We start from the raw sequence: 23,966 nt of genomic DNA, 5'->3' as shown, positions 1-23,966 counted from the left end.
ATCGGAGTGACAACGAAACGCTTTCTTCTAATATTCACATAAAGTTATTTACCACAGAAGCACTTATTTACATGCCAATAGTTCAATCTATATACAGACTTCTTATGCCGAGATGAAATTTAGCTATGAAAATCACCGTGAATGAGCCATCGAGGTCAGACACATTATCCTACTAGAAGGATTCTGACTTGAGGAAGTTATAGCATACCAATTGTTTCATTTCTCCGCCTGCAGCTGGATCGAATTGGCATCGAAAGAAACTGCATGGGCAATCCAAGAAAACCATATCAAATATAAAATAATATTAACAAGTGATCAAGTTTAAAAACACTTCATATGTGTTTAGAAATTAAATGGTAATAATGCGAACTAACGAACATAGGAAAAAACTCTTATAATTGCAGAGTTTGAGAAACAAAGATTCATACCTTCCATCCATACCAAGAATGATAACAGTGTTCTTTTGGTGGCCAAATGCGACAATGTAATGTGTATTTTCATGCAATCGGAACTGTGCCACTGACCATTCCGAGTGAAAGTATTTCGGCAATACTCCTAAACAAGGAAACAACTTCAGACAGTGGAAATATTTCTCTAATTTACAGTAGAACCAAAGAAGAAACAGATGCTAACTAACTAAACACATCATACTATTTGCACGGCTACCTAATTAGAGGCATCAAACCATTAGGCTAACCAATTTGTTTGCAATTAATAAGGTAATCAATGGCTAATCTGATATGAATAACTAATATGCAGCTCACCTTTCATAAAAGAAAGATGTGAACTTTGAGTTGGAGAATTTGGATCTGATGCAGGGCGAGGTTTGTCATTTGCTGTCAATCCAAGATTAACCTTGAGGCTGAAAACATGAACAGTTCCCTTGTCACTAGAGACAGCCAACCACTGCATGTCAGAAGAGAAAGCCAAACTATATATCTCTGCTCTATCAGCACCTCTTCTTACCTAATGTACCAAGAAAGAAGACCATTAGAAAGCATTGGAAGTGGAACACAGTGAATGCACAAAATTGTAAACATGAATGGCATATGCCCCAAGCAACAACCAATAAAGGAATACTTCAACCATAACAAGACACTGATTTCAACAGCCTCAAGATGACACTCAATTTCCATCCTCCCATTTAAGAAAAAGAATAAACATAGCTATAGCAACTTCTTGAAACCACCCAAATTATTGATCTATATTCAGCCAATAAAGGGGAAAAAATAACAAATTCATCAGCAACGGAAAGACAAATAGAAATGTTTGGTACTATGGATATAGTTGCATTTTTACAGAAAAAAAATTGTTCTTGATGAAATGAAGCAAATATTATAGCTGTTACGTGGGTCACATAACATGTTCTTGCATGTGAAGATGGTACAGGAAGTAAACGTGCAGTTGCTATATAGATTCTGTGTAATTACAGGGTGTAGATTGCATTTATCTGTGTAGCTAAAAGTAGAGCCAACAACTTGTATAGTGGTGTGTTAATGATATTATAACTCTTAAGCTGTCATATTGTTCTTGTCAACTTACAATCATATCAAATAATGTAAAACATCATTTTTAAAAAAATAGTAAAAAATTATATGACACAACAATGCAGACTCCTGCCAAATCTTGTTTTGTCAATAACTATTACAGGCAATAGTCTATTCAAAGGCAATCAAACAATACTTTTGCAAATGCTGCGTGCATACAACATTTGCATTGGCCTATGATCAGTGTTTACAGACAAAACTTACGACTTTATGTACATGCAAAAAAAAAATTGCAAGTATACAGGGAAGTTCATCTTTCCTCCACCAAGTTAGGAAACCACATCCTGACTTCCCAAATGGTACTCCACTCAACAGTTTGAGACACAAATCCGGTCAAATTGGCTTATATACTTAAAATCTTTGGTTGAATCAACTATTTACTAATATTTTCTTCTTTTTATCACTAATCAGTTTTATAAAATACATCAAAAAAAAAAGAAATTATGACAGCACATTTTATGCAATATTGGCATAAAAAAACATTAATGTTATTGATTTAGGTCAATGGATACTGAATCTAGCTATATGAAGTTTTAGGCACTACATATTTTATGAAATATTGGCATAAAAATACATCAACATTATTGATTTAAGTCAATGGATACTGAATCTGGCTAAGTGAAGTTTGAAGCACAAAACCATAAGCATTTTCCTTTTGAGCATTACTCATTGTAATAGGATCAAAACTAAAACCTTTATACTCGAATCCTACAGCATAAATATCTATTAACAGTTTCATATTGGATTTGTTGAACCAAAGATAGCTCCAGACAATAGAAAATGAAAAGTATAACAATTTACCAGGTCAAAAGAGGAGATCAAAGAGCGTTTAAATTGGAGTAAAGAGAGACATAAGGTACACATACTGAAATTCTAATGCTAAAATGGTATAGGAAGATTCAAATAAATTCAAATGAACCACAATGTAGCTGCAAGCATTGGAGTCCTTGTCTCTTGTTATATGTAGACGAAGAAAGTCAATTGATGGCAAACAATAGAATAGAACAAAGAATAAAAGGAAAAAATCCATATAAATGATAACTTAATCCAATGTGAGGCCTTACTTCTTGAAGGAGAGTACCATCGACTGTGCTGAATATCCTAACAAGCGTGCCCTTGGAACTTGCAGTTGCAATCAACCTTCCATCCTGCGACAGAGCAAAACAAGCTATCCTTGAATCGTGTGCCATAATGAACTTCGTTCGCCTCGATCCATAATGCTCCACCCTGACCTGCCCCTTCTGACCACCTGGGCAGACAAGCACAAGCGACCCCTGTTGCTGTGAAACAGCACACAACCCCTTGGGATTCGGCACAGTCTCTATCTGATGGATCAACTTAAGGTCCGCGAAATTATAGACGAATATCTTGTTGTCAAGAACCACAATAATTTTGTCCCTCCGGAGCCGGACGGCACGGACCTCCGAACGGAAGGAGAGCTCCCCGATGCACCGGCTCTGGTGATCATCCCAGATCATGACCTTATTGGGCGGGTAGTTCGGGTTCGGCCCGCCGCCAACGAGAGCGAGGATGTTGCACCGAAACAGCATCTCCACCACGCCGATGCCCCTTCCATCAAAGTCCCGGCGGAAGATCTCTCGGAAAGGGTCACAGTTGTAGATCCGGAATCCCCTATCTGTGCCGACGGCGAAGCAACCGTGGTCCTGGTTAAAAGACAGGTGGAGAAGCGACAGCGCCAGCGCGGCGTCGTTTTCCGCTACCCTAGGCGGAGAGGAGGACGTGGTCGCGGGGACTGGCTGCAGCGTGGGAGTCGTGGAGGAGGCGTCGAGGGAGGAATCCGAGGTCGGCTGGGAGGCCACATCCTCGAAAGATTCATCTAGTTTCGGAGGATCGCCGATGTTCGCTTCCTCCTCCTCCTCCTCCTCCTCGGGATCGAGATGCGGGGGCGAGAAGGGGTTAGGGTAGTCCACCGGCGGAGGGGCGGGCGAAGACGAGCCGGGACCGGTCGCGGGATCCGAAGTCGAAGCGGAAGCATCTGAGGCGATGGGCGAAGGAGGAGGGATCGAGACGGAAGCCATGGTCGGAGCGGAGAGAGATCAGAAATTTTCACGGGATCGGAAGGGCAGAAATGACCGATGGCCGATAAAAAGCCGAAGCGGCCTGCGGCGGAGCGCAATGTCAAGCTCGGCTTTGCGAACTCATCCCCACAACCACAAATACGCTAGAAGATCATATTTTTACAGTTATGCCCAAACTATTTTATGCCTCATCGGGATTTCTTTTTAAACGAAGTCAAATGATTAAAGAAAGCTCCTTATTATTCGTAGATACGTTGGAAAAGGTTTTCTTACTGCACGATTTGATTATTTTTTACACTTTTTATGTTTTAGTGATTATCTTTAATGGAAGAATATTATGATTGTACCTTTTTTTTTGTCATATTTTAATAATGTAAAAAATTGTTGGATAAAATTTTGAGATAAAATTCTAATTCCAATCTACATAATTAATTAACTATTTTAATTTAATTTACCTAAACTATTGTGATACAAAGATGGTCACGTGGACAATGCATATGCCGAAAAGAAGAAAAAATTGTTAAGATTAAAAGTATTTTATTTTTATTTTGTAAATTTAGAGAGTAAACACATAGTAATTTAAGACAAAATAAATAAAAAAAATATTACGGAGCTGAAATAAAATTCTCTTAATTTTAGAGGAATCGTTCCAAGATATCCCAAGTTCTAATAAATTTTTAAATACCTTTTAAAATTGAAATAGCGATCTCACCCAACAGAGGGGAGGGGAGTTCTATGACTAGGAGTAGTTCTATTTTGGTATGAGAGAGAGGATTCATTATTTTGGTATTATTACTCCTCGTCAAGGAATCAAACGAATTTAGGAGGGGTTTGTAAAATCTAAAAATTTGAATTAGAAGTCATTAAGAGGTTTACATCAAATGAAGTTTTAAGTAGTAATGAAAATATAAATCTATTTTTTTATCTTGAATTTGATATAATATATATATATATGAAATCATACAACTCATATTATGAATTAGATCATAAGAAAATTTATTTAGAGTTTTAACCATTGAAAATATTTCAATGAGTTTTCATATTGTTGATGTGGCATATTAAGATCATGAAAAAAAAAACTTATTTAGAGCTCTAACAATTAGATATGCCTAGAATTTGAATCTTCCATAAATAGAAAAAATGTAATGTGCAAAACAATCGAAAATAAAACAATGCATCTAGTTTATTTCTTTAAAAAACCTCCCCTCCACGGAGACAATAAACTTTTGGATCGTGAAAAAACAAGAAGATCGTATTGGATATCATCATCGCAAAGTAATTCAAATCCGATTTTAACAAAATAAGGTGTGTCGCCATCACGGGCTTACCCGCTGTTGAGGTAGCAAGGTCGTGTACAGTGAGCATCCGAGGCCAACGCCCACGCCGACGCTGTGTAACAACCGCCCTTCTTAATTCTAACCTAAGGCACGGACGTTACTCTTTTTATACCTTCTAAAAACTTCGTTATATGCACACTGCTCAAACCAAAAATCTATTCTGAATTTGTTTCGATTGTTAAGTCATGTTTTGGAGCAAAACAAAGTTGAGATAAAGTCTAGAGTTGCTAGAAGGTCTGGGTCGTGTGGGCCTGACCGACCGTGTAGCCTTACCCGAGAGGGAGCTAGTCGGGGGTCATGTGGTAATGACCGCCCGTGTACCATACCAGACCCGAGTCTAGGCACAGTCGTGTGTGGCTCACGGTCGTGTAAGGCCTTTCCTGTTGGAGCAGGGCACGGGCGTGTCATCTTGCTCGAGAAGAAGAGGTGCACGACCGTGTGAGCCACACGGTCGTGTCACCTTGGCCGAGACAAAAAGGATGCATGGTCGTGTCACTATGGCCGACAGGAAGAGGTGCACGGTCGTGTCGCCTTGGGCGAGACCAAGAGGTGTACGGCCGTGTTGATCACATGGTCGTGTCACCTTGGCCGGTTGGGGTCGTGTGACTCCACACGGCCGTGTCACGACCGTGCGGGGGGTCACACACGGCTACATTAAACTAGTGTTTCTCCCCTTTGTACTCCTCCTTGACTTACCATTCTATCTCACTACTTTAGGGGGAGTCTTTAACATGCTATTTACTACCAAACTATAAATTCATCATACATGATTTTTACTAATGTTCAGGTAAAGCTGAGATAAGAAAATACATTATCACAAATCCCACGATCTTCTTCCACTATTCTGGCACACACACACACTCAGACACCGCTTCTGCCGCCTCCTTTTACTCGAGCTTTCCCTTACCTTTATCTACAGTATAAGGAATGCAATTCTGTAAGAGAATGCTTAGTAAGTACCATCTACTCACAAAACAATGCATTAAAAAGGGAAAACATGCTTTGCAAAAATACTTGAAGGAACACAAAATATGCACTAAATAATTACTCGTGCTAAAACCCATAATTTAGAAATATGTACATGGCATGTATTTTTAAATAGACTCATCATGCAAATATCAACATTTTTAAATAGAATTATCATGAGACGTCAACATAAAACCATGCTTGTATTGAAAACAAGTAATGAAAATCATAAACCTTGTCATACAATAGAGTTCATCAAAACTGCACCTTATAGTCTCTAATTCTCAAACTTAAGAATGCTTTCACTTAAATAAACAATGAACTTGTGAAAACTTCATATTACTTATTATTGAAAATAATAATCAACTTGATTTGGGCCCGACATTGTACCACTTTGCGTGCACCCTTAATAAGATCTGAGGCAGCTAATCCCGAACTTATTAAGGTACTACTAGATGATCTAGGGGCCTAGGGGCGATCTAGGAGCCCGCCCATGGACCTTGTGTTCAGTACAATGTCACATCAAAGTAAAATACTTTCTTTAAATATCGTTTTCTTATACTTTGCACTTACTTGTCATTTAAATAGGCACCCTATGTGCGCTTACTCCCCCACACTTATAGGGAAGCACTTTAAAGCACTTGAATATGCTTCTTTGCCCCAAAACTAAATGGGAAGCAATTCAAGATACTCTAAACACGCTTTTAATCCCAAAACTTTGGGGGGTCTTTTACATATCATAACATCTATCTTCTTTAACATGCAATAAACATATCATAACTTGTATCTTCCTTAACATGCTTAAAAACATATCATAACATGTACCATCGGAGCAACTCATACTACAAGTGAGAGATACTTACATCCTTTCGCTATTTCTTACTCTTACATCGTAAGGATTAGGGAGAACGACCTCTCTTGTATGCCTCACCCTCTAAATAGATCTTCCCACGTGTACCACTTCCTTGGGAGAATCCTCCTCTTAGATTCTCCCCTTGAAAATCTTGAAAACGTGGAACCCTAGGGTTCTTGGCTGAAAATTGCAAAGGGAAGGAGAGGAAATTCGGCTAGGGAGAAAAAGAGGAAGATGAAAAGCTAGGTTTTCATCTTTTTTTTCCCTTTTATACTAGGTCGAAGTTGAAGCATCTTTTCACACAAAATCTACTTATAATCAATTTTTTCCTATTCCTAATGTGATGCATTACCATCACCCCCAATGGCAACTTTAACTAATCTTAAATAAAAGATCTTGGGTTCAATTATAGCCCAAGGCTATTTATAAATCTATTTTTATTACACGCTGGAGGCTGGTAGGCAGAGTCAGTGATTGGACCTTAGCAGATAATCTCATATCAATAGGGTTGGTTTCTGCCAAGTGCTGAAGGCAGTCTGCACAGTGGAGACAAAGTGGGCTGAGAGATCAGGTGGGCAGGTCGACCAAGTAGGAGGTTCGTGTAGGTAGATCAACCGAGCGAGTAGAGCGGCTGATTAGATCAAGCGACCGATCAACCAAGTGATTGATCGGGCGGATCAGCGGAGTGGCTGAGCAAGTTGAGCGATCGACTAATCGAGCGAGCGTGGAGCCGAGCGACCGAGCGAACAGTACGATCGGGTCACAGACAGAGCACAGAGTTTAATTGGGTAGAGCAGCAGTCCGATCAGAGAGGTCGACCGAGCAATGCAATCGGGCGGGCAGAAAGGCTGAGCAAGTTCGATCAAATAGAGAGTCGACTGGGCGAGTAGGCAGGCCGAGCTAGAGGTCGGCCGGATGAACAAACAGGCTGAGCAAGTTGGTGTCGACCGAGCAAATAGGCTGCCCGAGCGAGACGAGGAGATCCACTAAGCGAGCGGACGTAGAGGTCGAGCGAGCTGATTGAGCAAGTGGCCGGTCGGGCTTTGACACCGAGCGGGACTAGCAGAACAGAGCGAGCAATGGATTGAGGCATGCAAATGACGCAGTTTCTTTGAAACAGATTCGCCCCACCTCCGACAGTGCTTCAAGGTTTACTCAGGTCGTCTGTTTCCCATGATACAACAGTTAACCGTGATTCCACCAAGCACTGGTGGTTACGATGAATTGAGTGGTACCCAAACTATCACGGGCACTCCGCCGAGCAAAAGTTACATTGCACCGACCAATCCAACATTCGGCACGTACAGGTTGTGTTCACACACAAGTCAACATGATTCCAATGCAATTGTGGTCCTGGATTTGCATTCCTGCGCACTCACACTTGAGAGAGAACTTCTCCCCATGCATTTGTTGACATTCTCAATGTACGTGAATCAATATAAATCAACCAACATATCATGAAATTCTCAATGTGAGACTAAAATCTCATTTACAACAGGGTCTCTTTCCTCTTCCACCTCTTCTTCATTCACATTACTTATATCAAATGGACGAGACCGGCGCCGCCACGCTCTCGCCGAGCATGTAGGCGAAGTTGAGCACTCCCTTGGGTTTACCCGACCCGACCAAGGAAACCTGGTAGCTGATGTGCCGGATGCTCCACCGGCCGTCGATGCCTTCCCGGTTGAAGAGATCGGCGAGGGGCACGCTGACCTCGCCAATGTCGCGATCGCAGAGCGGGCAGGTGTGCTCGGTGCGAAAGAGTAAGTGGAGGGAGTGGCTGCCAGCCCTCCGTGGAGATCAGGCGGCATGCAGTGGCGGTCGCCGGAGACGGCCATCTTGGAGAAGAGGCTTACTTGGTTGAGGTCCTTGGCCTATCCCAATGTGATATTCCATGGCCGACCTCAATGGAGCTTCCACGGCTTGTAACCCATCGCATGACCCATCTCGGCGGAGCTTCCAGCCCTCCTACTGTCCTACAGCGATCGAAACGGGCCAATTGGGGAAGAGAAAGAAACGCACGCTAATCATAGAAGTTGGGGGCCCAATTCGAACCCGATGTGGCCCAGGACTGAAGGTGACGGTCAGGACTGCGATTGTAACCTTGTAGGGTTTTCTTTTTCCCATCGATACGGATATGAAAGGGAAACCACAGCTTCATTCTCAGTTCTTCGCGGCGGCGTCTCCCGATCTCGGATCTTCCCCGTCCGAGGCAAGGCTTGGAAACTAACAAGGCCATGGTGCATGTCAGTTTCTACCGCAACTGTAAGATTCTTTTTCTATCGATCTCGGATTTTTATTCTTGGTTTTGTGTTTTTTGTTCTGTTGATTTTTTTTTTTTTTGATCGATTCGGTTTTGGATCTGCTTCAAAATATGTAGTTAAAGTCTGATTTTTGACAGATGGGAAGACCTTCAAGAAGCCCCGCCGGCCCTACGAGAAAGAGCGGCTGGACGCGGAGCTGAAGCTAGTGGGCGAGTATGGCCTCCGATGCAAGCGCGAACTCTGGAGGGTTCAGTACGCTCTCAGCCGTATCCGGAACGCCGCTAGGGAACTGCTCACGCTCGATGAGAAAAACCCCCGCCGGATCTTTGAGGGCGAGGCCCTACTCCGGAGGATGAACCGTTACGGGCTCTTGGAGGAGGGGCAGAACAAGCTCGATTACGTCCTTGCGCTTACTGTGGAGAACTTTCTGGAGCGCCGCCTTCAGACGCTCGTCTTCAAGTCTGGGATGGCCAAGTCGATCCACCATGCTCGTGTCCTGATCAGGCAGCGCCACATCAGGTGAGTTGGCTATTACGATAACCTCGACAGAACGTGTTGATGATCTACCCGTTTATTTCTGTGAAAAAGGCTTAACTTTTTTTACTATTACTTTCATCTTTACTTCTAGTTGTATATGAGCAATTGAGCATGTAGAATCACTTGTTGATTAACTCGTTGGATGCTATTTTTTTCTTATTACAAGCGTTTACTTTCTGTTTCTGTAATATGCTTCTATTCTCTTGTCTCGATGTTGGTTGATGAGTGATCTTGTTGCTTTTAGGGGATTAAGAGATATTGTATCATCTATCCTCTTAGCTGAAAGTCAGGTAATAAAATAATTTCTGTCATAGCAGTATTGTGGAACATAATAGGGGTGCCCATCATTTTGTGTATTTTCATTGAATGATGCTGCTTTCCTTCTTTTGTAAAAGAACTAGAAAATTTTGTAAAACCATCTAATTTATCAATTGGAAAGTCAGATATATATAATCAAGTTTTGCAACAATGGGATGAAGACAAAGAAGAGGTGCCCCTGGGGGAGTGCAGACAACAAATCATTAACATTCATTGATAAATGACCAATTATCAATTGTGACAAATCTGTTTTTTTATCTAGTCTTAATCTACATTATTCTATATATTTAGCATTATTGTTAATCTTTTTTGATCTAACTATTTGAGGTCAGCTACATACATAACCTCTATCGTACTCTGTATGTTTTAAGCTACTAATAATGATATTGGTTTTGCAAGAAAATCAAAATCTGTGTTAATGGGGGGATCATTTGTTCTCTTGCAATTCTAGTGTGCTGGAAACATTAGATACTTAGTTTGCTTACTATTTTTATGATGTAGGATTCTATGTAAACCTATTATCACTCTCAAGGATGAACTTAGTGTTGGTGCAGTAACGATCCTACACTTAGTACCATATCTTAAGCTATTCTTTGATCACTGTTTCCATTTTGTGTGCCTTTCAGCAAGTTTTATTCAATTTCTTTTCATGATTTTTTCAATTGTTTGTGCAAGTTGAAATGCAAGTGCTATAATATCACTTCAATGTAAACCTATCATCACTCTCAAGGATGAACTTAGTACCGTATTGTTAAGCTATTCTTCAATCATTGCTTCCATTTTGGTGCCTTTTGGCAAGTCTTTCTCAAATTCTTTTCATGATTTTTTCAACTGTTGGTACAAGGTGGAATGCAAGTGCTATAATATTGCTTCTATGTAAACCTATTATCACTCTCAAGGATGAACTTAGTACCATATCGCTAAGCTATTCTTTGATCATTCCTTCCACTTTTGTGACTTTCGGCAAGCCTTTCTCAACTTCTTTTAATGATATTTTCAACGGTTGGTGCCAAGTTGGAATGCAAGTGCTATAATATTGTTTCTATGTAAATTTATTATTACTCTTAAGGATGAACTTAGTACCATATCTTTAAGCTATTCTTTGATCATTGCTTCCATTTTTGTGCCTTTCAGCAAGTTTTTCTCAATTTCTTTTCATGATTTTTTCCATCTGTTGGTGCAAGTTGGAATGCAAGTGCTATAATAGTGTTCTACTTTACCCTTGATTACAGAGTTGGAAGGCAAGTTGTCAATATTCCTTCGTTCATGGTTAGAGTGGACTCCGCAAAGCACATTGATTTCTCATTAACTAGTCCATTTGGCGGTGGCCGCCCAGGAAGGGTTAAGAGAAAGAACCAGAAAGCTGCTGCAAAGAAAGCAGCCGGAGGAGATGGCGATGAGGATGATGAGGAATAAGCGTTGTCTTAGTAGCATTTGAATTAGTAGTTTCCTATATTTCATTTTCCAAAGGAGTTCTATCTATTTATTTGAGATATACCTTTCAAATTCAGTGTTTGATGTAAGTTTGACTATTATGGTTTTTGAGATTATGATTTCCTCGTTTATTTGTTTCAACTGCGGATTCTTTCAGATTTTGCCTGTAAACTAAATGCAATAAAAGTGGAAACGAATGAAACTAATGTCAAAATGTCATAACCATACAAATAATGACCCAGATATCCAGAATGACAATCTATATAATGTATATGTGCACAATGGACACTAATCAATGAAAAAAACAATAAAGATGGATGATAATTATGGACACATTGATTATTAAAATCAATCCTAGATAGGGGTGTAAACGTTCATGAGCTATTTGGATCTAAGTTTGAAAAAAAAATTATTCGATTAAGTTAATGAATTGAGCTTAAGCCTGATTTCGAGGTCGAAAACATTATCGAGTTGAGTTCAACTTTAATCGTATTTGATTCATAAATTCATGAACATGTTCATTTAAAGATTTACGAACATAATCATTAAGTGATTTGTTTATATATATATATATATATATATATATATATATATATATTCTCAAATATCAATTTGATATATCGTGTTGATAGTAACAAATTTTTGAACACGAATGTATTCGAAAAGAGAAATGATATTCATCTAGAATTTTCATCTAGAAAAGTCATCTAGATAGACACATAAATGATGGGCCCACAAAAAGTGAAATGGTGGGTCCCATCTTTTATGTGTCTATCTAGATGAATTTTCTAGATGAAAATTCTAGATGAGTATCATAGCTCATTCGAAAAATATGATTTTTATTCAAAATTTTATTTCTCTTAATATGATGTATCAAATTGATATTTGAGAACATGTAAATAATTAGTAGAACTAGTTAAGTAAATTTGACATTATTTCATGTCATTCCGAGTTCTTTAGATCCATTAGTCGATTTTGATCTAAACTAACTGATAGACCTGAAGAGCTCGAAATGACATGGAATAAAGTATTATGTATTCGTCTTGTTCTCCTAATTACATTCATACTCTCAAACATAATTTCGATACACTGTATTGAAAACAACGAATTTTTTATCATAAAAGTCTTTTTAATCGATTGTTATAATATAGCAATCAATTGAAGTTACTATTTATGGTCACATAACTTTACCAAATCGATTGCTACACTATAGCAATCAATTCGACGAGTGAACAAGCGAAGGGGAAAAATTAATGTCAAGTCATGATTTGGGTATTTTCAAAGTTGCCTATGAGATTTAGTTAGCCTGGACAACATCCCGTTCACGATGCTCACGTGGGACTGAGTGGTCAGGGTGCCTGAAAGTCACTCAGGGTGCCCAGAGTGAGTGTCCACTCGAGTGCCCTAAGTTAGTACCAACTAGAGCGCCCGAATCACTTTTGAGTGTCCCAACCACTCAGCCCATGAGCGTCACGCACAAGGTGTCGTCAGTCGTATATATATATATATATATATATATATATATATGGGTCGACGATGTCAAACTCAAATTTACAATGGGAAAAAATAAAAACCATGGGAGAAAGAGGAATTACCCTAGGGCGATAGTGTCGGGGTCGGTGGCTGTTGGTCACAACTTGAAATCAACCCGGGTAAATCATCCGGGCTGGCTCCACCATTGTGTGTGTGTGTATATATATATATGTATATATATATATATAACATTAATATATTGTCCACCCCAAGTGTGCAGGACGGGTGCACACCTAAAGGGCCCTGCCCATGTGGGATCTCCTAAGGCAATCGTCTTACGATTTTTTCTATTTATTTGATAAGTATAGATTCATTATTTGAATGCATATTCTATATTTGATTGTCTTAAACTCATTTACTAAATGTCCGTAATATAATTCATAGCATGAAAGAATTTGTTATTGGATCGTAAATAGTGATTATCTTTACATGTGTAATTATGAATATATATATATATATGTGTGTGTGTGTGTGTGTGTGTGTGTGTGGGTGTGTGTGTTTGTGAAGTTTTTACTGCAGCCACTACAACAAATTTGTTAAAAGACAACACTATAAGACAACGGTTTTTGAGGGAACTGTTGTTAATTTGACAAAAGACAACGGTTTTTGACAAAACCGTTGTCTTTTAGCTCTAAAGAAAAACAAAAGACAACGGTTTTTGTAAAAACCGTTGTCGTTGAGCGAATTGTTTTCTAATCAACAACACATTTTACAACAGTTTTCTAAAACCGTTATTTTTAAGCGCATTTTTTAGAGGATACGACTACAGTTTTGTAAACCGTTGTAAACCTAATTCTTTTGTTCCATTGCCCTGGTTTAATGTCTTCCCCTCTCCGAAATATATTTTGGCGCGTGTTTTCCTTCCCCTTAGTCTTCGGGAACCCTAGGCAACTGTGTCTTTCTCCTCTCCTCATCCCGCGATCTCTTCATGTTCCCTCTCCTCACACAATCTCCTCTTCCCGATCTCCTCACACAATCTTCTCCACTCCTCACACGTTTTTGCCTTCCACCCCTTTGCACGAACCCCTCTCCTCAAAACTCCTCTCTGGCTAAACCTCTCTCGCAGACTCTCACCAACATCTTTTGGTTTGTTGCTATTCCTTCTCCCATATGAGCCCTGTCTCTTGCAATGTCCGGCAAATGAGGAGCATATGGAGGTGGTCGCCGTGGCGGTGGACGGGGCGGTCGGGGTCCTGTTGACGGCGACAGATCGCGTGGCGGCGGAGGAAGGGGCGGATATGCTCCGGCTCCTCGCTCTCAGGAATCATCGACGACTCCGTCCGCATCGTACCGTCCTTCGCCGCTGGCCACAGCAGCAGATTCGCCTTCGTCCTCTTCTATCGACGAAGAACTCCGGCATCTCACGATCGCCGAGCCCACGAAGGAGCAGACTCCTCAGCCGGCGGCGCCTCCGGCTTCTAGCTAGGGTTTGAGGCATCCGGCTCGGCTGGATTTCGGCACCGTCGGAAGGTCGTGCTTAGTTAGGGATAACCATTTCCTTGTCGAGATTGTCGACAATACTCTTTTCCACTATGATGTAAGTTTCTATGTTTCTCTTTCGTTATGCATCGTTCTTCCCATTTTATGGAGAATACCTTGTTCTGAATTTGTAGGTGAGTATAGTGCCCGAATCAGTGTCCAGAGCTACCAATAGAAAAATCATCTCTGAGCTTGTCAAGGCGCATAAGGATAAAGCCTTGGGAAGGAGAATGCCAGCTTATGATGGAAGGAAGAACCTGTATACGGCTGGTACTTTTCCTTTTGAGTCAAAGGAGTTCACGGTTTCACTGCCTGAAAATGATGGAAGGTACTGTTTCTCAACTGAAGCTTTATGTTGACCGTATCTGTTAAAATCGTGTGGTTTTCCTCTTCTTCAGGAAGGCCAAGGATTTTAGAGTGATTATTAAGCTTGCTGGAAACACAAGCATACACAACCTGAAGGAGGTTTTTAGTTGGTCGACAGATTGAGGCACCTCAAGAAGTCATTCAAGCCCTTGATATTGTTCTTAGGGAGTCTCCATCTACCAAGTACTTCTGTTTCCTTTTCTTTCTGTACAATTTTCTCAAGTACTATATTATTGTTAATATTATTTTCGTTGCAACTTGTTCTACTTCAGGTATACTTCGGTAGCACGGTCCTTCTTTTCCCCGAGCTTTGGGCATTGGGCACCCATTGGAGAAGGCTTAGAATGCTGGAGGGGCTACTATCAAAGCCTTCGACCAACACAAATGGGCTTGTCTTTGAACATAGGTAAGTCTTGCTGGAAGTATTCTTTGGTTTATCTGTTTTGAGGAAACTATCAATTTATCTAGGCTATATTCCATTATCAAAAGTTTCAAGTTCCAATGTTTAAATGTAATTGGGTTGAGAATAATAAAGTTTCAAGTTCCAAAAAAAGGGAAAAAACATGTTACATGGGAAGTAGTAAAGGTATGCATGTCTACTTATGATTAAATTATAAACAATTAAACATGTATATTAGACATTTACAATTTGTTTTTAACATAGGGTCCTCGCCAACCAGATGTGATTTTTATGTGATGAGATATATGAGAGATATTATTGAAGAATTGGAAACTATCGAGAGAGATTTACTTCGATCAATAGTAATATTTGACATTCAATTCTCAATCTTCTCAAATATTTGTGTGTTTATTATTTTGCACTTATCATCTTTTGATTGTTTTTTACTAATCTAATCTATGTCTTTGTTCACAGTTCATCAAACCCCAGTACTCTAGAGAAGAAATTGATGAAGTGCGTTCCGAGTGGACAGAATGCATACAAGACTATATTTATGACTAGGTATTTAAAATCATACAATGACTTGATCTATTCGGAAAGTATTTGCATATAATGCAAATTACATAATCTGATCCTAACAGATATGCCCCTGGAAACATCATGATTATTAAAACTTTAGTGTGTAGGACATCCAGGTAGAACATCTCTATTTTATTATTATTCTTATACTGGAATGCATGAAATGTTTTTCAACATCTTAAGATTTTGAGATGTTCAAACATATATATCATTTGCTGGTAAACACATTTCTGTAGGATTAACACACTTGTCAGATTATGATGAACTGATTAACTTTGAGCATCATGAATTGTTTCCTTTCTTAATGGACAGTTTTCTGCAGACTAGGATTTACACGTAAAGGAGGTGAGCTAGATAAATATTTTGAGCATTTACCTGATTTATGAACATGATAATACATGGGGAAAATGCAGGAGCAAGACCAATTTAATTAATAGTATTGAGATTCTTGTTTTCTTTGGGAATGAAAATGGTTTCTCAATCAAACAAAATTGAAAATATTTGAAATTTGTAATTTGTAATTTGTTGGACATGATGAATGGTCGGAATGAGTTAAAGTTGGATGGAAATAACTTACACTTTGTTGAGAATCACAATGGCCAAGTTCATTCACATAGTTGTTTGGACTTACTTATGACAAACCAAACCAAACCAATTTAGCAATCACTATATGCAAGATACACTAACTATCTAGACTTACCTAGAGTTGCTCGGATCTGACTGCTTTTTGCTTCCCAATGTATTCTGCCCTCCTTTATTTGCTGTTACTAGCTACAGGGATTGTTGGTTTATTCCGTGTAAGGCTTCACCTTGACTTAAGCAGGGTGGTGTTATCATATTAGATTATGTATAGCTCATGCGTACTTGGTATGTGTTGGATTCAACTTCATCTGCTTGCTAAAACGTTTTTGCCAATCCTGGTTTCAGTCCTTGTCCACTGCACACTTTTGCTCTATTTCATGCACAGGACGATTTAATTCAATTACCTTATTTCTTTAACTTATCTGCTGTACTATTTGTCCAACTTTGTACAATTAGCCTTGAACTAACAAAAGAAATGAATTTGAAGGGTTGGAACAGCCATATGAACCAGTTTCATAAACTTTTTTCATGCTCACTTGCTTGACTACTCATGAAATTGTGAAGCGGCAACGTTTTTCGTGCTTATTTGGCCATTCTTTTTTTCTATGGCTTTAACTATATTTTTTTTCATACCAGGGAGAAATTGCTGGGTTTGCAAGCTGGGTATGCAGAAAAAGAACCAGTACGTGAAGATTGTTTCATATCCGATCCTGACTTGATTTATTCAGAAAAAGGATAAATTAATTTGCATGGTTGTGGTCTTATAAACTTAATTTTGTGGTTTCATCTTTTGTGATTTTCATGATTGGATACTACTTGTGGTCATGTTTGGATAGCTTGTAGTAATTGTATAGAATTGTTTATAAACTTAAGTGAATGTACACATGTACCGGTTTTTGGTTGAGATAAGATGTATATATAAATTAAAGACAACTAATCGAATGTATATATGTTGAAAACTATTTTTGTGAATGTATAAATGTTACGTTGTACCAGTTTGTGTGCAATGGCCATGGTTTTAACCGTTGTGAAAAGTACATATATAGACATGCAACTGAATGTCCAAAGACAACGATTTTTAACCGTTGTGAAAAGTATTCTAAGACAATGGTTTTAAACTAAATTTTGAAGAAAGACAACAGTGTATATGTTGTTAAAAGTATATCTGCGGTCAAATTTTTGCAAAACTGGCAATTACAACAGTTTTATACTGTTGCAGAACTGTTGTCTTTGGTATTAAAAGACAACACTTTAAATCCGTTGCATGACTGTTGTCTGATGTGGTCAAAGACAACGGTTTTAAACCGTTGTCTTTTACTGCACATTTAACAACAGTGTCAGTTACAACGGGTTTAAAGGGCCTATGACAACGGTTTTTAACCGTTGTCTTTTAATGTTTTTGTTGTAGTGAGCACGAGTGCAAGTTTCCTTTGACTTGAGGTATACAAGTCATTTTGGTCATGGAGACTTATACTTTGACATCTTAAACAAGCATCTCATTGAGGTGTGGACCTAGGATGATTGGGTATAAGTTGAAGTACCCGAAGGTGTTTGGATAGCCTACAGAGGATTCACCGCTCCTTGTGAGGAGACGTATATCCTATGACCACTCGTTAGGATTATTACTCAAAGTTTTTGGCCAAAGCATCACATATACATCTTGATCGTCTATAATTAACTACTTAATTATAGAATGATCATGAGTGACACCTAGTAGTACATCATGATCTTCAATTAGCCGAAAAATCATAGTTGATCTTAGAATTAATTCTAAACCCTTCAGCAACTATAGTGAGTCACGTCTCGTTCCTTACACTTGTCTTATACTCACTTAGTTCAGGACATGGTCTATGTGTCTTGTCCTCACTAGGCTGACTACTTCACACCTAGCCCAAGTAATACTTTCTCATTCTGCAAATTCAAATTACTCGTATATGTGTACAAGAGTCTCACACTGTTAACATGTGATGCTTTGGCCAAATACTTTGAGTAATAATCCTAACGAGTGACCATATGAAATACGTCTCCTCGCAAGGAACGGTGAATTCTCCGTAGGCTATCTAAACACCTTCGAGTACTTCAACTTATACCTAATCATTCTGGGCCCACACCTCAATGAGATGTTTGCTTAAGATGTCAAAGTATACATCTCAATAACCAAAATGACTTGTATACCTCAAGTCGAAGGAAACTTGCACTCGTGCTGCAGTAAGAACATCACATACATATCTATATATATGTAGAGAATCATATGAAATCTTACAGCGAGTCACTCCAATGAACTAGTTACCATAACCAGCATCCACGTTTAACTCTCGACATCCCAATGTCTCCAGCCAGTGAGAAAACAGTTGTTTGGCCGAACCAAAGAGTATAACCTGTGCTAGTCTTACAAAATTGATAATGTCCGAATGCATTAATTCGACGACTAGGAAAATTTCAATATATTCATAATTACACATGTAGAGATAATCACTAGTTATGATCCAATCACAAATTCTCTTATGCTATCAATTATATTATGGAGATTCAATAAATGAGTTTAAGACATCTAGTGCTTGATATTAAGTATTTGTTTATATAATTAAAAGACATCTAGTGCTTTAACCTCCCTTAGAAGCTCTACTTCTATGTATAACATAAAAAACTATAATGGAAAAGTAATGTCCCCTAGTTTAAGTCGTTCATATTATCAATACAACAAAATGAGTGACAGATAGAGTTGATAAGTAGAAGCTCATTTGCCTAGTCTCTAATATACTGCAAAATGCAAACATTATATGCCTTGTACAAAATCTATTTGATAATTGAGAATATCATACTAAGTGTTTCATCTTTCAAAATCAAAATATTAGATTCACAAGAAAAGATGTTCTGTTGATTCCAGGACTTCCAAATCATGGCGATGAATTCCATTTGCCTTTGGATGTCTCCCCCATCCCACTCTAGCTTCAACATTTCATAGATCAAGATTGTTCAAAGAATGAAGTAGAGAACAAATTGATCAACGTCAGCAAACAACTAGAACCATCTCCTGAATCTGATATTTTATTCTGTCAACTTAGTATTTTATATTTTTTTATATGCATGTTATTTACTACTACTAGTAGTATATCTAAATTACGCTACTTTATTGTGTAGATAACTTAAAAAATTTAGGTAAATATAATTGGTATAAGACTATATATGACTATATGACAAGATGGAGGTCATAGGTGTGATGCTCTCTTAAAGGCCTAAGACACAAGGCCTTGAGTGAAATCAAACTCCAATATTGAAAGGATTTGCACACTTGCTATGAGTTATTAAATTTTACTATAACTTCATTGAATCAAAATTTATAATCATATTTATTGTATTGCAGATTTGGATGTGTAAATATATTAGAATCATAGAGCCACACAAGAACTTTATCCTTCCAAGGATATGTCGATGGAATCAGATAATCTCATGTGTATCTATAATAAAAACCATGATTGGCGAACTGCCTTCATAAAAAGTAATAGCAACTTTAGTTTCATCAGATTTAGAGGAAAATATGCTATCAATTGATTTCTTAGAAGATGTTGAAGAGAAAATTAATGATCAAATTGCACAGAACTTTACCAATATGTCTTTTCCTGAGCAAGCAAAGATTGTTCATGAGGAGCATGTAGCAGAGGATGTTCAAGAGTAAGTTGAATGTAATTCTTGCAAAGTAAAAGATGATCAACTTGCTAGGGTACGAACTTTGGTTACTGAGTTGAGCAAGGATATTAAACAGAATGATAAAAAAAATAAGGAAACTCCAAGATTTACAGGATATGAATACCATTAATGCTAACATTAGCAGTGTTGAGAAGGACAAGACTATAGGTGAAAAGACTAAGGTGACGTTTGGTTAAATGATGGGAATGACTATAGGTATGAGTTTGATAGTAAGGTGTAATGGGAATGAGAATGGAAATGAAATCCACCTAGTTATATGGGTTTGGTTGATTCCCATAAATCTAGAAATCATTCCCAAATTGTCATTCCCAAACCCACAATCCAAACTTCATCTTTTACTATCATTCCATTCCCTCATTCTCAAGCCCATCAACCAAACACCCCCTAAATTTTATAAAAGACATAATCATAGTTGCATCAGAAAATAAAATCATAAAACTCCAAAGATTGCTATACAAAGCAAGGTATTAGAAGAGCAACCAACAACTGCCATCATGGATAAAGAGGTCATTGATCCTAATGCTAGAATATACAAGAATAAATAGGAGTGCCAGAAAGAGTATTAGACCACTACCCACAAAATTTAACTAAGCCCCCAAAAGAAAGAGAAATTACAAGTAGTTCCTACAAATGATCGAACTAATGATGTTACAATGCTTAAATTATTGATGTAGATGCTAAATAGTTGGTTCTCCTCCTTTGGAGACTACGAGTGTAATATGAGCATTCGTTGATAAAAGGATCACCCTAAGATGATCATCTCATAGCTATTGAGAATGAATCAAAACAGATGGTTCTATTTCTCAATTTTTTTAACTTGCTCCTACAAAACCAAGGTCAAAAGGATTGAAAAAGTCAATCATTCACGACAACTAATGAAGAATTCCTCAAAAAGTTAAGGATTAGTAATCATTTATAGAAATTGAATGGATTCAGTCTTATACATACGGGAGGAAAAGTAATCAAAAAAAGAAAGAAGATGAGTTCTTCTTTTAGCACTTAGGAGCCATGCAAAATGAAAGTCTCATGCACGGCTTTGAATGAGAGAAAGAAGTGAGGAATCCTCCTTTTGACTCTGACTCTCCCACTTCAGTCGTTGCTTTTCTTTCTGTTACTTCAAAAGTAGTTGCTTCAGCTTCAGCCACACAAATTTTCGATATTTCTTTTTATTTTTCATCAAACGAATGACATCTTCTCCTGGAAATCCTAGCTATTCTTAGCATGATATTGGGGAATCTCATTGCTATTACTCAAACAAGCATGAAACGTATGATTGCGCCCCCTCGGGGCAGTGCGGTGTTTAAGGCATGGGGTGTTGTCACATGAGATTTTGGGGTCAAAACTCATCGTATCCGAGCATACCCTTCCCCATGCCTTGGCCACTTGCACTAATACCTCCTTCGTGTTCGCCTAGGGACGGATTAGCGAACGTGCTGAGCACGAGCGAATCATCTTTTACCACATGAAACGTATGCTTGCATATTCGTTCATAGGTCAAATCAGATATGTAATTATTAGAATAATTGTTAGAGACTCAAATGATGGATATGCAAGCATGATAACTTATATGTTATTTTATATCTCCATCAATCTAGGAACTTTTGCTTGCATTATATTATTTGGTCTATGTACCGGAACTAATAACATTCGAGATTATGCAGGATCATATACGAAAGATCCTTTTTTGACTCTCTCTTCAGCCTTATGTCTCTTATCCTTAGGGGGTCTTCACCCACTAGTCGATTTTTTTTTTTTTGAAAACTCGTGAATGGTAGGTAGGCCTATATTTCTTGATTTCAATAGGACTCCTTACGAGCATTGTTTAATCTACTATTATCTAAAAGTAATAAGTTATTAATGACCGGACGAAATCAAGAAATAACCCCTTACGTGCGAAATTATAAAAGGAGTGCCAGAAAGAGTATGACTATATATGTGACAGCATCGACTATACTAGAAATATCAATGAACTCAATTCTTGCAATTGCTCAGGATACCCTCTTTTTTTACTTCTAGGTCTATTTCTTAATTCAAGATCTCTCTTACCAACCTGAATAAAAGAATTAGTAGATCTGTTCCACCCAAAATAGAATGGGCTAGGGTTATGAACTTATAATCATAGAATCGATTCGATCATCAGATTATAAGTTCATTTCATATCGAACCAAATTGACATTGGGTTATGTATATTCTTATTATGAGGATGGGTCATTTGAATGTATGTAAGTAAATACTATGTAATCATATTCACTTTTTGTATTTTAAGAGCTTTTATTGAATCAAGAAATAAGTTTGATTTTATATCTTTTTGATATATAAATAAAAATAAATAAATTCATCATTTAATCAAATCAACAAATCAAATTTGCTAAGATTTAAAAGCTCAAAATTAAAATATTGAAAGTAGGGTTGAATGTAAATCAAAATATTAAAGGTAAGGTTTAATGTATTTAAATCTTGTTATTGTTAATCTCGAATGAAATATTTATTTATTTATGTATTTATCCAATAAGTGAAGACAAATTGAAAATACATATTAAACACCCACAAAATTTAATCTTTGAAAAACATTCTTTGTATTTGTGACATAACCCTATGCGAGTTCATACAAAAACATACACAGTAGAGCTTTAGAGCATGTTTAGTAGGAATTCCTTCTAAAGCCGCTCTCAATAATTTTTTTAGTTAATTTTTCAGTATTTATTATTAAAAAAACGCACAATATCTTGATTGATTTATATATTTTGACATATAATATAATTAGTAAAAAAAAATCTATTAATTATAATAATAATATATTTTTTATTTAATATACAAGAATATTTATATTTTTTTAATTATTACTGTTATTACAAATGTTAACCTTTATAAATTTAAATTCTATAAAAAATTCAATTATATATAAAATAAATAAAATACAAAGAAGAGATAAGAAATACGTATAATAAAAGCTAGAGAATAAAAAAAAAATTTGAGAGATGATGATATATAAAAGTTTACTTTTTTTTTTACATGTGGCAAAAGGTGATTCGCTCGTCCCCAGAGCCACCGTCAACTCATCTCTAGGTCAACACGGAGGAGATAAATCGATCATGTCAAGTTTCAACCCCAAGACCTTATGTGACAATACCTCATATCTTAACCATCACACCATCTAAAAGGGACAAAGTTTACTTTTTACATGATACTTGGTCCCGTGTGTTTGGTCCAATCTGGACACACCAAAAGATCCAGTCTCATATGATGATGGTAATTTCAAGCGCCCGTTTTATCAAAATTCTCTAGCTAATTTTTTTTTTATATTTAATATATTTTATCAAATATAATGTATACATATTAGTCCGTTTTTACTAAATTATATTTTTGTATATAATGTTAATTATTATGTTTTTATTGAATGTTAATAGTTAGAATAAAAAAAATTGTAAAACTCTGATTGAAATGAGGAAAGATATAATAAATAAATAAATAAAAAGATAAAGGATAGAGTCTGACTCAAATCCAACTCTAATCAACAGTCTTTGCACAACTCATATGGCTGCTTGTCTTTCATGCGTAGGGGGCATTGTGCAAGGAGTCAAACGCGAACAGATTCATTGGCATAACACCATGTCTGGCACATTCCATTGCATCCAATTCCATTCCATGTAGGGGGTGTTAAAAATAAATTGAACCTGACGATTCAATCTGAGTCAATTTAAAAAAATTAAATTCGGGTTAAGTATTTTCAAATTCGGATTGGATTCGAATTGAAAAATAAAAAAATTTCATTTTGAGTCAAGTTCGGATTGACTTAAATATAAGATTTTGAATTTTTTTAGAATTAAATTAAATTTTATTTTAAAAAATTAGATATTTTTATATATATTAATATAATGTTTGTATGATAATGATGAAATATTAAGATAAAAATAAAAAATTATAAAAAAATAATTCAAAAAATCATTTTGAATAAGATTTTCAAATTATATGAGTCGGATTCAAGTTGAGATGTTTTGAGTTGAATTTGGGTTCAAGATCAAGT

General features: G+C 37.3%; 2 protein-coding genes and 1 long non-coding RNA gene across 3 annotated transcripts; 2 read left to right on the top strand and 1 right to left on the bottom strand.

Annotated features, from left to right (window-relative positions):
* Nucleotides 1–7: 7 nt before the first annotated feature.
* On the bottom strand, nt 8–3,743 carry LOC121985826 (autophagy-related protein 18a-like). The gene is made up of 4 exons (XM_042539496.1): nt 2,612–3,743; nt 765–966; nt 429–555; nt 8–260 (listed from the first exon to the last, which is right to left on the bottom strand). The coding sequence occupies exons 1-4, from the start codon at nt 3,584–3,586 to the stop codon at nt 173–175; spliced, it is 1,392 nt and encodes a 463-aa protein (XP_042395430.1). The 5' UTR covers nt 3,587–3,743; the 3' UTR covers nt 8–172.
* A 5,102-nt stretch (nt 3,744–8,845) lies between these two features.
* LOC121985823 (40S ribosomal protein S9-2) lies at nt 8,846–11,436 on the top strand. Its single transcript, XM_042539492.1, has 3 exons — nt 8,846–9,007; nt 9,144–9,525; nt 11,094–11,436. Exons 1-3 carry the CDS (start codon nt 8,980–8,982, stop codon nt 11,275–11,277), a joined length of 594 nt encoding a protein of 197 aa, XP_042395426.1. The 5' UTR covers nt 8,846–8,979; the 3' UTR covers nt 11,278–11,436.
* A 2,886-nt stretch (nt 11,437–14,322) lies between these two features.
* Nucleotides 14,323–15,084, top strand: LOC121987844. Its single transcript, XR_006113736.1, has 4 exons — nt 14,323–14,365; nt 14,442–14,635; nt 14,706–14,856; nt 14,946–15,084. It is a non-coding gene; the product is annotated as an uncharacterized LOC121987844 (long non-coding RNA).
* Nucleotides 15,085–23,966: the final 8,882 nt, after the last annotated feature.

The sequence above is a fragment of the Zingiber officinale genome, chromosome 5B (genome assembly GCF_018446385.1).
Source record: "Zingiber officinale cultivar Zhangliang chromosome 5B, Zo_v1.1, whole genome shotgun sequence".
NCBI classification, from domain to species: Eukaryota; Viridiplantae; Streptophyta; class Magnoliopsida; order Zingiberales; family Zingiberaceae; genus Zingiber; species Zingiber officinale.
The sequence above is the reverse complement of the archived record's forward strand: the minus strand, read 5'-3'. Positions and strand labels throughout refer to the sequence as shown.